Here is a 15,101-nt window from a genome sequence, read left to right on the forward strand (position 1 = left end):
AAACAAACATCAACCACTGTCTGAGCTGACTGTAAACGAGCCAGTGTCAGTAAGAAATGGCAAATAAAGAATTAAAAAAATGCAGAGAGAGAAACATCATCAGAAACAAAGAATCTAAGCCAAGAGTGAAGGACAGAGATATGTTGCTGCTCGGAGACGGTGCTATCAGTGGCATAAATAATGAAAGAATCCTCAGCTATGCAAGTGCCACAGTCACTGATATAAGCAGACGTCTCCCCCGGATCATCTCAAACCACCCAGGAGTTAAACTGCATGTGGGTGCAGTTGATACCACGAGGGGTGAGTAAGAAGTTTTGAAAAAAGATTTCTTTTAGGGGACACTAAACAAATTGGAAGTACAATCATTCATCAGCGGGCCGCTCCCAAAAACTGAGAGGAGGACAAATTCAGTCATCTGCTTGCACTGAATACATGGCTGTCAAAGACCTGTGAGACACAAGGAGTACACTTTATAGATAACTTCAGCTTGTTCTGGGAATGTGATGACCTGTTCAAAGGAAAAGGCCTCATCTGAAGAGACATAAATTGAGGCAGCTAACCAATAATCTTCTCCACTCTCTGAGGCACTAAAACCTCTCTGACTTCCCTCTGGGCCAGCCTAAGGCTCCACTGCAGAGTGAACACCAGCTGCAGGGGGACAGCAGCAGGACCACTTCATTGCATGCCAATATCTAACCTTCCTCTTCTGGGAAAAATCATTGAAAAGATTTTTTTTTCAGTCTGGATGTCAAGCACACCACAGCACTGACACTGTACTTATTAATCTAGGGTGACATACATTTGAATAATGATGCATCCAAAGTCTATTTCTGGACCTTAGTACTGCATTTGTTACGGTTGATCACAACATACTGCTCGACAGACTGGAAATGTGGGTGGGACTTACTGGCACTGTGCTAAACTGGTTCAGATCTTACAGTACATGGTAGGACTACTTGGTAACTATGAGTCTGACTGAACTAAGGTCACATGCGGGGGTTCCTCAGGGGTCCATTCTTGGACCACTTGTGTTCAACATCTACATGCTGCCCTTAGGCTCAGGTTATTGAACATCACAACATCTCTTATCACACAATGACTCAATGCAGACAGTGAGAAGTGATTGATTTGGCCCAAAAAATGAAAGGTCAGTGCTCAGCTTGACTCCATGTCACTGGAGGTTACAAACCAAGCAAGAAATCTAAAAGCTATTACTAAGTCTGCCTGTTACCGCCTGAAGAACATTGCTAGGATCAAGAGTTTTCTATCCAAACAAGACACAGAAAAACGTATTCACACATCCATTTTCAGTAGGCCAGATTATTGTCTTAACAACAAATCAATCAGGCAGCTGCAGCTGGTCCAAAATACTGCTGCCAGAGTTCTGAGGAATACCAGAAAGATGGACCACATTACACCGGTCCTCAAATCACTGCAGTGCACTGACTTCCTGTGAGTGAGAGGATACATTTTAAAATGTTACTCTTGGTTTACAAAGCCCTGAACGGTCTTGGACCACACAATACACCATGGACTTATTGGTTCCTTCTGAAGCATCCAGACCCCTGAGATCGTCAGGGTCACGACCAAACAAAGTGAAGCTGGATTCAGTTACTCTGCCTCTCACCTGTGGAACAAACTTCCTGAATACTGGAGGTCAGGCCTGAAAACACTACCGTTTACTGCAGCTTTCTCTTCAATTCAATTTCTATGTTGTTTCTATAATATTTGAATGTCTTAATATGTTGCTTTTATTCGGTCCTCTGTAAAGCACTCCTTGCCTAAAAACTGCAGTTCCTTGAAAGGTCTCAATCCGCAAAGACCTCCATATTTAAAATATCCAACTTAAAAGCATAAATAAAAACGTTTACAGCATGGTAAACATAAAAAATGCTAAATAAGCCCCATTTGTAATAAAATGCTGACACATTGTGAGATGTGTTTCATTCCTGCAAAACAAGTAAAAAATGCACTTAGCTAGTTAGCTAACAGGCTCAGCTCACTTTTCATGTACTCGCTGCCTTAGAAAAACAACAAGCTTCCTAATTTGGCTCAGAAAAGTGTACAGCACAAACTAATATTAATAGACTTAAAAAAATCTGCATACATACATTTGCTTACCCACGTGGGACTCAACTGTCACAAAACCAATGCCAAACATCTAAATGCAGGAAGGTCACTTTAAATAGTACAGAAGGTGCTATAGATCATCATAGTTTTATATATTTCAGATGAAGTATTTAAACCACCCTGGAAAAATAAATATTTTTTCTGCCAATCCCATATGGTTTTCTAAAATTAATATCATAATTATCATATTAATAGAAACAAGTTCTGAAACAATGGAAAATGTTTTCAAGTGAAACTGAGGAAGCCTGTTAGATTTCCAGAGGTAATGAATTCAGCTCTGTGCTCCTTTAGTGCAACAGAAATAACCACAAATTCCCTTTCAAAGTCTGCTGCATACATTACCCACAATGCAACTCACAAAATACTGAGGGAACTCCACTACAGAAGGCCATGTGACCACTTTCACACATGTAGCCGGGCTGCTGATGTGTACAAACTGGTGTGGGTTTTCCCTTTTAGAGGGAAGACAGATCTGGTCATTAGTACACGTTTTGCCATGCTAAGCCCTATTTTTTTATTATTATTATTATTTTACCCTAAATTCCATCACATTTTACAAACAACGCTCTGCAGTGAAGATGACTGTAGGTAGATTAACCCCTGATGTGTCTACATTCAGGCTTACAAGGGGAGCTCTGACTGGGAGTAAGGCGAGGCAGCTCCCAGCCCTGACCACAGCTATGTGGTTGTTTGTTCAGCCTACCTGCCCAGAGCTAAATACAGACAGTGATAGAGGAGGGATGGCAGCAAGCTTTTTACGGGAAGGAGGGAGTCGCTGTGAGGTCTATCTTGAAATGTCTCTCATCTATATTCATGTAGGATAGTGTGACCTGTGATGCGGGGGTTGATACTAGTTGGCATCAGTTCGTGTGCAAAAGCAGAGACAGGCATGTAAATCTGATACAGAAAAGCCTTTTTTCTTTTAAAAGTCATTTTCACACAAGGATTTCCCAAATCCTCATGTTTCTATGACAATAAATACTTTACGCACAGACAGACATAAATAAAGGCTTCCGGAGATAATCTGCTGTGTTCAGTTCCACACCTGCAGTGGAGAACCTGCTCCTGTGCAATGTGACTTTTCTCCATGGCTCATCTTTGTGAGAAGTAAAAATAAACCATCGTTCACAAATGGAAACCCACAAATGTGACAGACGTGCATTAGATTACAGCAGCCTCTCTTCTCAGGCACAATTTTGGTTTCTTTTTCACTGAAACCAGAGAATCAAGTTACTCTGCAGCCGTTAGCTTTTGTTGGAGAGTCATAATGACAAGTTAGTGCTTGTGATGACTATTCCTGGCAACCATGGCGAAGTGCAAACTGAATGTTGCTGAAGTCTAAGAGGCAACCTCTTTCCTCTGCTGTTCATCGAATCCTGAGATACTCTGGTGTGGAGTAGTTGAAAAGCAAGAAGTCCATTCGGTACATGTTGAACAGCTTCTTCTGATAGAAAGAACTGATGCCCTTGAAGAAGTGTGCTGCCATGTTACCGTCGGTCCTGGTGCTCTTGCCAGATGTTGGAAACTGAAGTGTCTCTTCCACACCGGCTAATCTGAGCACAGCCTCGGAGTCCGGCTCCAGAGTCTCGTACTTTCCCACCACATCATAGTGGATCAGACAGGGATGGCAGAGAGTGTGAACGCGCTCCCAGTGCTCATTAAAAGGTTCCTCCCGTTGTGTCCGAGGGTCCACCAGATACTGGACGAACTCACGGAAAGACACATCGCTTCCTTTATCCAAGGCGTCAGGGTCTGGGTTGGGCCGATGCCGGCGAATGATCTTGGTGCCGTAGCGCTTGTGGAAGGCGGTGTTGTAGCTGCGTGTAAATTTGTTCCGGTAGGCTGACACCAGGCGCTCAAAGGGGTCCCGCACGAAAATGAACTTGAGGTAGTTGCGAAGGCGTCTGTTGATCTCTGGGACCGAAAACTCAGACAGTGTGCGGAGGTTACCTGCGACGTGGGCCTCGTTGGCAGGGATGGCGAGGGGGTCAGTATAGCGGCCATTGCTGGTCAGGACCATAAGGACGCGCTTCCAATTGGTGCAAGCTACCTGTAAGTTACAAAAGAAAGAAATGTGTAACTAAAGAGCAGCCAACCAAAATGTAAAGACATTAACATCTACAGGTGGTTTAGGTCTTAGCCAACTCCTGTGAGTTCAGACTGCCAAACTGCACATTACATTAACAGGCTTGCACCTGTACCCTCCCGCTGTCTGTGTCATGGTAACCAACCTTGGGCACGTAGCAGTAAATAAGGCTGTGTTTATCATCCACAATGAGGTGTTTGAGATCCTCTGGCGAAAGCACCCGGCGCTTCCTTGTGTGGCTCAGACACGCCTGCTCCAACAGCTCCCTGCGGCCTTGAAGGGACCTCTGAGCAGCCTGCAGCTCCTGCTGCTCATGACCAGGACGAAGGAGAAAGAAGCACAAAGACGTGTTAAAAATTAGTGCAGGAAAAACATCATGAAGTGCTGAGATCCAATTTCACCCGTTGGTGAGGAAAAGTCTTCTTCCTACACATAGCCAGGCCTTACTAGAGCTGACAAAACTGATTGGATTTCATTAACATGTGTCTCTCATCCACAACATGTTTAAAATGACACAGCAGCAGAGCAGAAACTCTCTTGTTCTGTGAGGCAAAAATACATTTTTTAATAAATTCTGGTGGCTTTAAAGAAGTGATAATGCTTCAGTTTCTGTTCCTTGAATACACTGAAATACATCTGCTGCCAAACACCATCTTTTGTAGATGACAAACTGAAACTTGAAAGTAACTAGTGAAAAGCTGATGTTAAGGCTGTTGGCAAACACACAAGCTCAGTCATCTCCTCTAAGCATGGACTAACCTTTGATGCACCGGTATAGGATGTAAAAACTTTAATTCAGGCAAAAAAAAAAAAAAACTTTAGGACAAATAAACAGAAATGCTAATGCTAACTGCTATGTGTGTTTTTTCCTCACCTGTTCTCCATTGTAGAGTGTCTGCAGCGGACTCCTCCTGCTCTTCCCTGGTCTGCTGCCCGTTTTTACACCAGGTTCTATGGTTAAGACAGAGAAAGTATTATAATACACATTATTCACCACTAGCCTTTTAATAAAAAAGATATGTTTCTATGTTGTCTTTATGAACTCATGTTCCCAGGATTTATGTCTTATACGTCAAGCGGACAACTCCTATGAATTTTTGTTGAGTTTGTCACTGCTGATTTAAGTCTAACCACATTTCTGTTATTTTCAATAAGCCCATATGTAGGTCACAGATGAGAAACACTTTTTTTACAATGTGTCATGTATTTTTGCAGAGGATTAAATTACACTGTAAAGATGTCCAAACAAGAGTTATATGGGAGGTCATTCAGAGCCAACTTTCCACCCCTCTCGACTGACTCAGTCATGATGTGATCCTCCTCCTTTCACTTATAGATTCCATAGGAACACTGTGTTCCCTCCAACCTCTGTTACATAAGTTACACCGCTCTCTCTCTCTCTCTCTCTCATTTCCTTGACCCGTCCTTTCTCATTTGACACTCCAAAACAAAATTCTGACAGCACCCACTACCAACTTCCAAACATTACACAATGAATTAGCTAATTAGCTGTGATTTGGAACAATGCTTGGCAGCACACCGTGCCTTGGACATACAGAGATAATTATCTGGACAGAGACCTTGTTATCGTCTCTCCTCCAGCCTTAATAAACACATCTGTCTTCTCCTTTCACCACCGCACCCTCCTGCTCTCCTCTAGGCCTGGTGGCAATCGCTGTTTAACAGTATTGAGCGAGAACGGTGATTTGTTTTGCGCATATGGCCAAACAATGCAGAGGGCTGCTTTACATTTTAAAGCTGAAAGTGCTTTTAAGTACATTAGCATGAGGGAAACTACTTGGAAGAAGTCCTGAGGAATGATGAGAAAACAATCCATCATATGGAAAGAATATAAGTCAGCAATAAAAGTTAAGGTGAAGGGTTAGGCTGGGTATGTATGGAGTCCAGGCACAGCCTGTTTCTCTCCTGCTGTGTCTCTTCTTTCTGCCTAGCTCACAGCAAGCAAATAAAAAGTCCTTGTTCTGCAATGCTGTTTATAAGTCAGAAATAAATCTGTGTCTGCTTTGGTCTCTAGTGTTGCAGAATAAACACATAAAATATTGCTTATATGTTCCAGATTAAAATCAGCAAATCATGGCTGTTTCCTGTTATTTTGAGGAAGCAGAAAACACAGAATGGAGAACAGTTAAGACATCAGGCGACAGAGCAGTATAAGAGGATCTGAGATAGACGCTGAAACTGTCCCTGCTCTCTGCGTGAGCTCACATGAATCATCAAAATCCTCAACTTCCTCTGGGAGAATGTGTGCCACATCATCCCAGCATGCAGATAGACGTCTAAATCCTCCTGGACTGTGTTGAAAGCTCTACTGGATACACATAAAAACCCCTCCGGCTAAAATAATAAAAACATCTAATTTATTTGACGCTGTAAGATCCACTACTCACTCACAGATGCTACAGTGCATCCCTGAAGAGGACAAAGAGATGCCTGACATCCAAAAGGTTTAACACAAAAAGGTCTGAGATACGGGTATTATTTGATATAATACACATCTAAGCTGTTCACATTTTAAGCAGATAAACCTTCTGCAAACTCAGGACGCTTCCTCAGGAAGCTGGAAAGTAGGTCAAGAGACATTTGTGGAACCTCTGCTCATATTAATGGTTTATTGTCTGTTTTCATACTACAGAAGTCACTCTGGAGAAATTCAGAGGACAAGTTTATGGCTTTAAAACATAGTGACATCATCATGTGAAGGAGGAGGAGTACATACAGCATAACGAATCAAGCAATTTGTGGGCAGTCTAAACCTTAAGCTAATCTGAACTCCGACAAAATTCTTAATTTTTAAGCTTTTAAACTAGCATAGTAAAAGCAGCAGAGTGTTTTTTTGGTTATTTATTAAATGCCACAGGATGATTGAGAATGAGCAGTGCTACATGCTGACAGCAGGCCATAGCCAGGCGTTTCACATTCAGATGCAGAAGAAGAGACAAAGATTACAAGGATTTTGGGGATTTTAAGTGCAATCTAGACACATTCTGTAAATGTATCCATAGCTTGCTGAGGGGAGAACGGTTCCCTGTATTTTGTTTTTTTTTCCTGATACAAATAGTACAGCCTGATACAAGAGTGGCTGTGGCTCAGGCCAATGTGTCCTCGGGCAAGACACTTAACCCCAAGTTGCTCCCAGTGGTTGCACCACTGGTGTGTGAATGTGTGTGTGCTTGTGTGCGCGAAAGGGGAAAATGTGAAGTCGTGTGAAGCGCTTTGAGTACCTGCATAGGTAGAAAAGCACTATATATAGTAGACCATTTACAAGGATTTTAATTTAAAGAATTTGAATTAAAATAAAAAGAAAACAAAAACATTCCTCTGATCCACAATATTTACTGGCACCACACAGATGTCTTCCATTAGCAGTGCCATCTTTTAGGCTGTATAAAAACCTAAACCCAGGAATCCTTTCCTTATCTTTCCTTATCTTTCATACTGCATTAACATCTTTTCATCTGCACTTACAGCCTCAGCGCTATCTCTGTGAATGGAAAAGCAGACTTTAGAGGCCACTCATCATTACAACCCCAGCCTTTTTTCCTTCTGTGACAAGAATTCTGTCATACGCACCAAAAAGCCACAGCTTCCTCTCCGACCCAGGAAGTGACACAACACTGACAGTTAAAGAAGAGCAGAAGAGGCACTGGCCTTATTACACACACACAAACAGGCATGAGTACATGTCTGGTGGTGTTTTGACTGTGTGAAGCCATGCTGATGTTATGGTCCCAGACAAACAGGGTTCCATTAAGCCTGCTCACTTGTTAGGTCATTATAAACAGCACTAACTTATGACTAATTAGCTGACAGAAGGAGAAATAAACGTACACTAAAACACTGTCACAGTGTGCCTGGACCCAATATGTCCAATGTGTCCAAACACTGCATCTGATATTGTTATTAATGATTCTTTTCTACAGGCATAAAAACATCCTTAAAAAAAAAACCTCCTCCCTGTTGTGATCATGATACGAAGCACAGGGAATGTGCCACCTATAAAAGTAGATACTGTAAATACTTTCAAGAAGTATAATTGTATTTGATTGAACTTGAGAACAAGAATTATCTTTACAAGGTCTAGGTAATGGAAGCTTTCATGATAACCATAGCATTCAATGCTTTGATTAAGGTTTCTCTCTGTTACGCAATGCAACTGAAAGTGAGCAAAAGAGAAATGAAAACAAGTGAAGACAGGAAGAGATGACAGGTCTGTCAGAGTAAACAGTCTGCCAGTGTTTATTTTGAATGATTTTAAAGGTGTCACTCTGTCCACATGCTCCAAGCTGCAGATGGAGGTAATTAGACCAAAAAGATGAGGTGCTTTACAATCGCTGACATCTTTTGTAGTGAGGCAGGCCGATCCTTTTGACCTTACTCTGCCTCTCTATGTGGAGGACAAATGTGTCATTACTGGATTTCTTTTTAGTGTCATTAAATCAACAGGCTCATTTTTCACTTGAGAGAGTTGCACCTAAAAAAATATGTAAAAGCTCAGACTGACCTGAAATACAGTGACAGCCTCCCTGCTCTAATCCTCCTGAACATTATTAGGCTTCGGTTTACTCAGGTTAGACATGAGGTCCCCCGGCAATTTGTGAGGCCCCAACAAGTTAGTGTGATTATACACAACTGTATAAATACTGCATGCAGGGAGGTTAAGGTGTTTAAGGTTGTGATTACTCTGAGCAAACAAAGGCTGGCCAGTTATGCCGTCTTGCATTCACTGTCAGTACAATAAAGTTAAACCAAACTGCATCCTTAGGCAAAGAATAAAATGATACAAGTGCACTACAGCTAGCTAGCCATAAAACAAGTAAGGTCAGAATGTGACCAGAGAACAAAAGCACAACTTCATTTTTAAATACTTGAGTCCCACTGAGTCCCAATGTTAGTTGAGTAAAACAAGGTAAAACCAGGAGGCTCGATGATTTTCTGTACAAGAAAGAGCATGCTTAGATACTAACAAACAGACTTTTCATACACCCCGAAGCATGAGGCAGAACAAATAGCCAGCAGGTGTAGCATGTGGTGCACAGCGATGTACTTTGTTGGATGCCTTTAAGGCCACACAATATTCTTTGTTTGTTTCACAACAGCACTGATTTCAATGTCAGGTGATAAGTGGCAGTGAGCAGCATGAACTGAAGTAGTTCACATGCAGGATTACAGTGAGTATTTTAGGGTAAATACAGTGACACAGACGACGGTGTGTGTTCCTGCAAGTAGGTTTATGTGCTCAGTGTGTGGGCAGAACACATCACAGTTCTGTTTAGAGTTGGAATCCATCACTGTCAGACAAAGCAGAGGGGAATTTGCTTTTGCAAGCTCTGGTGTGGAGCATCACTGCAGTCTGGCAAAACAACAGTCAACTACCTGTAATCCATATTTAGCAGTATACAAATATTTTTGAGCCCACATTTGATCGTTTGTGCTATAGGTCAAGACCTTAAGCAATGAAGCAGTGTAAAGCGTACAGTATCCAGGTGCCCACAGGCAGTGCAGCTTGTTGATTATACAATTTGCTATTGTCTGCTATAGCTGGGAAAGAAACAGAGGAGTGTTCCCACCCGTGGCTATGTGAAGTCGTGTATTGCTGCCTAGCAAATGAAGTGGAAAAGTTGGCAAGGGAGAGGACAGAGCAAACAAAAATGGTGGCAAGAGCACACCCCCCCAATACATTCAAGTTCTAGCTCGACCTGTGTCAGCTTGGTTGAAACTGTCAAAACTTCTTTGAAGGACTGATCAACTAAGCAGTGATGGTTCCTGTGTCAAACTGAAACGTGTCAGCCTGACCACACTCTTCACAGGGTGTTCAGTTTTTTGAAATGCTGACTCGATACTTAGTTGTACATCAGTAACAGACTGCACTCAAAAGAAGGCACACAGTGACTGCGAGCTGCTGAGTCAATGATACCACATAAAAGATCTGAACAGAAGAAGAAACTATTTTGGTTCAGATTATGATGTGTGTAATGGGAGAGGCGGACTGAAAACATGTCATGGACACGTAATCAGTGTGCCAAAAATATATATTTTATTGGACTGAAGGGGGAATCCTTTGAGAAAACAAAAAACAACAAATAAGCAGTAATGGGAACATATTTCAGAAAGGGTTTAATTTGCCACAATACAACCAACATAAAATAATTTAGAAATGATAAAAAAGTGAAAAACTATTTTTTTGATCCTATATGTAAAAAAAAGAGCAATCCAACACTAAAGCACTGTATTAATTGCAACAATGTACACACAAAAAAGGATTCAAGAGGACTGTGCACTTATACATGTTTTTTGTCTTTCTTATCTTTGCATGATCTACTTAATCACAGAATAGAATTAGGATTGTAATCATTCTTACATTAGGGTGGCAGTATTAATGCAACACCAGCCGCCACAAAGTCCCAAAGCCGAACATGTCGTCAAACTGCACAATTTGTCTCAGGGTGACACTGCTTTTGAGCCTACTTCCTTGACTTGGAAGCTGCAAGCACACATTTCTTCAGAATTGATTTTTTTTTTCCATAATGAACATTACTGTGTTTTATATATTATAGTAAACTGCATGAACCAGGTCGGTCTGCTTTTATCTGGCTAATCTGTGAACACACACACATACCGAAACCAGACTAAATACTGTGTGAATTTATGTTTTATGTCTATCAACTGGTCTGCGAGTGACAGAAATACCGTTTACATGGCTGCATTTTACATTGAATGTGCTGCTTCTGTAACATTTTAAAGACATTTTAATATCTGGGGGGGTTAAGTCGGATAGAAAGCTTGTATTCGACATAACGGTATACAGCACTTACTGAAATAAGACACTGATAAAATGCAGTTACCTTGAGGTGACGTTACCACTCCACATTCCTCTGTCATCATTATATTTAGGGAGGTCTGGTATCGGGCCAATGTGTTATATTTGTTGTTAGGAACTACAAGCTATATGCTAACACAGCAGACATGGGTTTTAGGTACTGATGCCACAACTTACAATATAATGTTGGCAATAAACTAATTGAAGCAATCAGTTTCAGAAGCAAGCAATTTCAGAATGCATGCAGATAAAATCACTAAGATTCTCATCTTCAAGCAGCAGAAGAGGACCTATACCCGTTTAATTTACACACTAAATTTAACTTGACATTAAAGTCAAGTTAATAGTCAGATGTTTCTAAAGCTATGTATTCTTTAATGATATCTATTTGTTGTTGTTTTCTGCAGATTTGAATGTGTCAGCCTTGTGTTTCTCGGACCCATTCCGACTTGTGTAGACAAGCAGGCTAGCCGGATTTTTTCCTCAATCTGAACAGCGCAAATTTGGTTAAAGCCAGATTGGTTTCAATCCGGCTAGAGCCACCTCTCGGAGGTGTGTTGAAGAAGAAAGGACACTCAGCAGGAAGGAAAATTAGTCAAACTGAGTCTTATTCACACAGGTTTACTTCACAATTGCTGAAAAACATACTTGTATGAGGCTCACAGCAAGCAGCTGTGTTGTGCCAGAACATAATTGTACAACAAGAGAGCTGCTGCTTTCCTGAGGAGCAAAGGGACCTGTTGTTAATCAAACGTGCACATTTCAACATGTCTGCACTATTACCAAAAGAGTGGAGAGTGATGGACCAGCAGGAAAAAAAAAATAAAGCAGTTAAACTGCGCGTTCTGCCATCAACAACATATAGTCTCAGCTTCTCCCTATGAAAGTGCCAGACTGTTACCTGCTGTGTTTACACATCAGCTAAATTCAGCAATACACAAGCTTAGTATTTGGGAGACATTATTTGTTAAACCTTGTATTGATACAAGGATTTGAGCCTGACCAGCTCAAATTCTGACATAAATTAATTTTTGATGGAGCCACACATCTAACATGGCTTTACTAATGAGATCATAATGAACACTGGACACAAGTTGTATTTCTTTCCTGAGAGCCAAACCCAGGGTGTAGCTGCAGGAAGTCAGACAATGGAAGCACAACTATAATATGCACAGTGCTTCCTGTCAAGTATTAGGCAGTGGGCTTAATTGGCAAATGTGTCACCGCAGGGAAAGTGAATTTGTGTGTGCGATACACATCTTTATAAACAATGCAAAGAGAGGGCAGCAGATCAATAGTAGAGCAGAGAGACTCAATGTTCCCAAAAATCACAAGATTGTTAAGTTACCACAGCACCAGTCAGAGCTGCCCACTTCTCCATCTACAGTCACGCAACTTTACTGGAAACTAACGGTCATCCACAACTGACGGATCTGGGGTGTTTGCAGAAGTAAGATAACGGTTGTACCTTCTTCATCTCCTGTCAGGTATCTTCAGACCTCACAGAAGATGATGTACACTAGAGTTAAATGGAGTGGTCAAAACACAAATGTCAAGTAATGTCAAGGGCAGCTTATAACTTATGAAATGATAACATCCATCCAGATCTAGATCAAGTAGAACCTATGGACAACGTGCTAAATATATTCAATTAGAGGTTCATCTAAAAACCGAGCCTTCACTGACACATCTGGACATCTCTACTGAGCAATGTTGTTATCAGCTGGTCCAAAAAAAGAACCTGCAGCCTAAAGGAAACAAGGTAAAGCTAAATTTCATTCTCTCACCCCCAATAAAAGCCTCTCATGAGATTTGAGAAGATTTGAGTATGTCTTATCAAGTGATGTATGCCAAAAATGAATCACAAGGTTGTATAGAGGAGAAAATAAAAAGAAAGGATAACAAAATTTGTTTTGTTGGATGTTCCAGTCTGTCCTAAGGGACGCAGTGATTAAGAAACCCCTGTGAGGTAGTGCTCTTTAATGTGGCTCCAGTCAGGTTTTCATGTGACTTGCGTAGCTACTGGTACTGCAGCAGACAAGCCTAAACGAGTCAGGCAGTAAAGGTACATGCAGACAGTTGGTGGGGGAGGTCACAGAGAGGGCTGAAGTGTGCTGTTGTGAGTTTGGCAACATGTGGTTTGTGTGTCTGCCACTAACAGCCATAAAAAGTGATTTACAGCTTTTCCCAAAAAAGGTGTGTTCTCGTGTGGCACATCATTCATCACTCATCAATTCTTATACTGTCTGACCATGTATTTATATTAGTCTTATAATAAGAGACAACTAAAGGATGTAGCTTGTCATGGGTTCCTCTCATTTTCCACAAAAACACACATCAATCAAGCTCCTCTTGCCTGACAGCGACACCTCACCAGTTCAGCGTTCCCTCTTCTTGCCTAACCACGCTTTTGACTGAAACCTCCTTCACCTCTCTCCTTTTTGCTCACACATGCCATTTTTTGCTTCAGCGTGAGCGTGCGATCAATCACCTCTACCTCTCTTTCTCTGTGACTCCTCATCCTGAAGGTCTGCACTGCACAAGTGTTGGGGAGGTCAGATCTGTCTTTCGGTGTCCGGAATGGGCTCAGCCCAGGAAACAAAGGGAGAGGAGAGGTAAGAAAAGGAGCAGTGGGGGGGTTACAGCAGAGGAATGCAGGGGTCTCCAGGAGGGGGCTTTAAAAACATTCCACCATTCACAGTGAGCTTATTCATACCTCCTTTCATTTACATGTCATTAGGGCCATCTGTCATACACATAATCACACACAGGTGTGTCAGAGCGGTTTCATTTTAAATCCCGTTAATACAGGTATCTGTACAGATGGATTCACTGTCCCAGTAAACTGCTGTTATCAGCCTTCAATAAGACACTGTGGCTCCATAAGACACTGCATTAAATGTATAACGTGTCTTTTTACTGTGAGTTAGTATTTAATCTATAAAAATGCTCTTACCTGGTTTGGTGATGCTCTGAAAGTAAAGCACCAGAACGAAGAGCGAGCCGAGGCACGTCGCCAAGAACAGGCGTCCTCTGTGGGGCATCCTCATCCTGAAGCCCGGCTCTGCTAGCGGAGCCCCCGACCCCTCGTCTCTGCCTCGACACGGTTCATACGAGACCACTCGGCGGAGGATGCGGGACACCCTAAAGAACAAGGAGCTTATTTATGAATGGAGGCTAATGAAACGACCCGAAAAGTCTCTCCAGAGTACGGTAATTATTTGAGTGACATCTAAGCAGAACCGCTCCACTCGTTACCGGGTTTTTAGTTATTGAAACGATAGATAAACATGAAACAATGTCGCGTTTATGTGACGGCTCTATAACGCAAACTACACGTTTTTAACTCTCTGGTTTCGTCTCCGCTCTACTTGTTACGCGCACACACGGTGTCCGGAGTTTGTTGAAGCTACACAAACTTCTCCGACAAACATGGAGGGGGCACCGTGCCATTACGTCACACCCACCCTCTCTCACGCTCCCCCCGCCTCCATCTGTCACATGCTGCGTTCATGTGCGGCTCAAATTTTCGAACTTTACTAGCTTTTCCAGGTTGATGCTTTTACGAAATAGTATGGAATAACGACGAACACATGAAAGCAGCATTATGGTACATCGTAAACTGTGGTTATTAGTGCATTTAGATTCATGAGAAACATACCATATAAAGCACAGTATTTCCAGAAACACATTACATGAATACCCCCCCCCCCTAAAAAAAGGGTTCCAAAAGGAGAACTTTGGAAAATCATGAAAAAAACTTATATAGGTCAGTAAGCAAAAACTGCAACTTGATGCTAAATTATGGGCTTTCTGTATTTTAGTTTTATTTTTTACATGATTAGTAACATATAAAACAGAGTCTTGAGTTGTCCATAGGTTTACACAGACAGTTTGAATGGAGACAAATAAAAAAATGCATTTGAATGCTCTCATATTGTTAAACTATGTGCTTCGGTTGCTTGAAATTGTATTTAAAAGTGGTGTATGTAACTTTTGTTGGGAGCACTGCTGTGTCATTGGATTCTTTCTCAATCTCTCTGCTCC

At 41.7% G+C, this 15,101-nt stretch overlaps 1 protein-coding gene across 1 annotated transcript; it reads right to left on the bottom strand.

Annotated features, from left to right (window-relative positions):
* Positions 1-1,757: 1,757 nt before the first annotated feature.
* LOC114438670 (carbohydrate sulfotransferase 11-like) lies at positions 1,758-14,473 on the bottom strand. The gene is made up of 4 exons (XM_028410185.1): positions 14,011-14,473; positions 5,091-5,167; positions 4,362-4,523; positions 1,758-4,180 (listed from the first exon to the last, which is right to left on the bottom strand). Exons 1-4 carry the CDS (start codon positions 14,102-14,104, stop codon positions 3,497-3,499), a joined length of 1,017 nt encoding a protein of 338 aa, XP_028265986.1. The 5' UTR covers positions 14,105-14,473; the 3' UTR covers positions 1,758-3,496.
* Positions 14,474-15,101: the final 628 nt, after the last annotated feature.

Source organism: Parambassis ranga, chromosome 7 (assembly GCF_900634625.1).
Source record: "Parambassis ranga chromosome 7, fParRan2.1, whole genome shotgun sequence".
Taxonomy (NCBI): Eukaryota; Metazoa; Chordata; class Actinopteri; family Ambassidae; genus Parambassis; species Parambassis ranga.

Bases quoted from the DNA above. Each gene is read 5' to 3' on its own strand.
- LOC114438670 (XM_028410185.1), bottom strand. From the start codon at position 14,104: ATGAGGATGCCCCACAGAGGACGCCTGTTCTTGGCGACGTGCCTCGGC. The intron at 4,524-5,090 runs GTGAGGAAAAAA...GGTCATGAGCAG, and splicing joins CACTCTACAATGGAGAACAG to CAGGAGCTGCAGGCTGCTCA. The intron at 4,181-4,361 runs GTTGGTTACCAT...TGTAACTTACAG, and splicing joins TTTACTGCTACGTGCCCAAG to GTAGCTTGCACCAATTGGAA.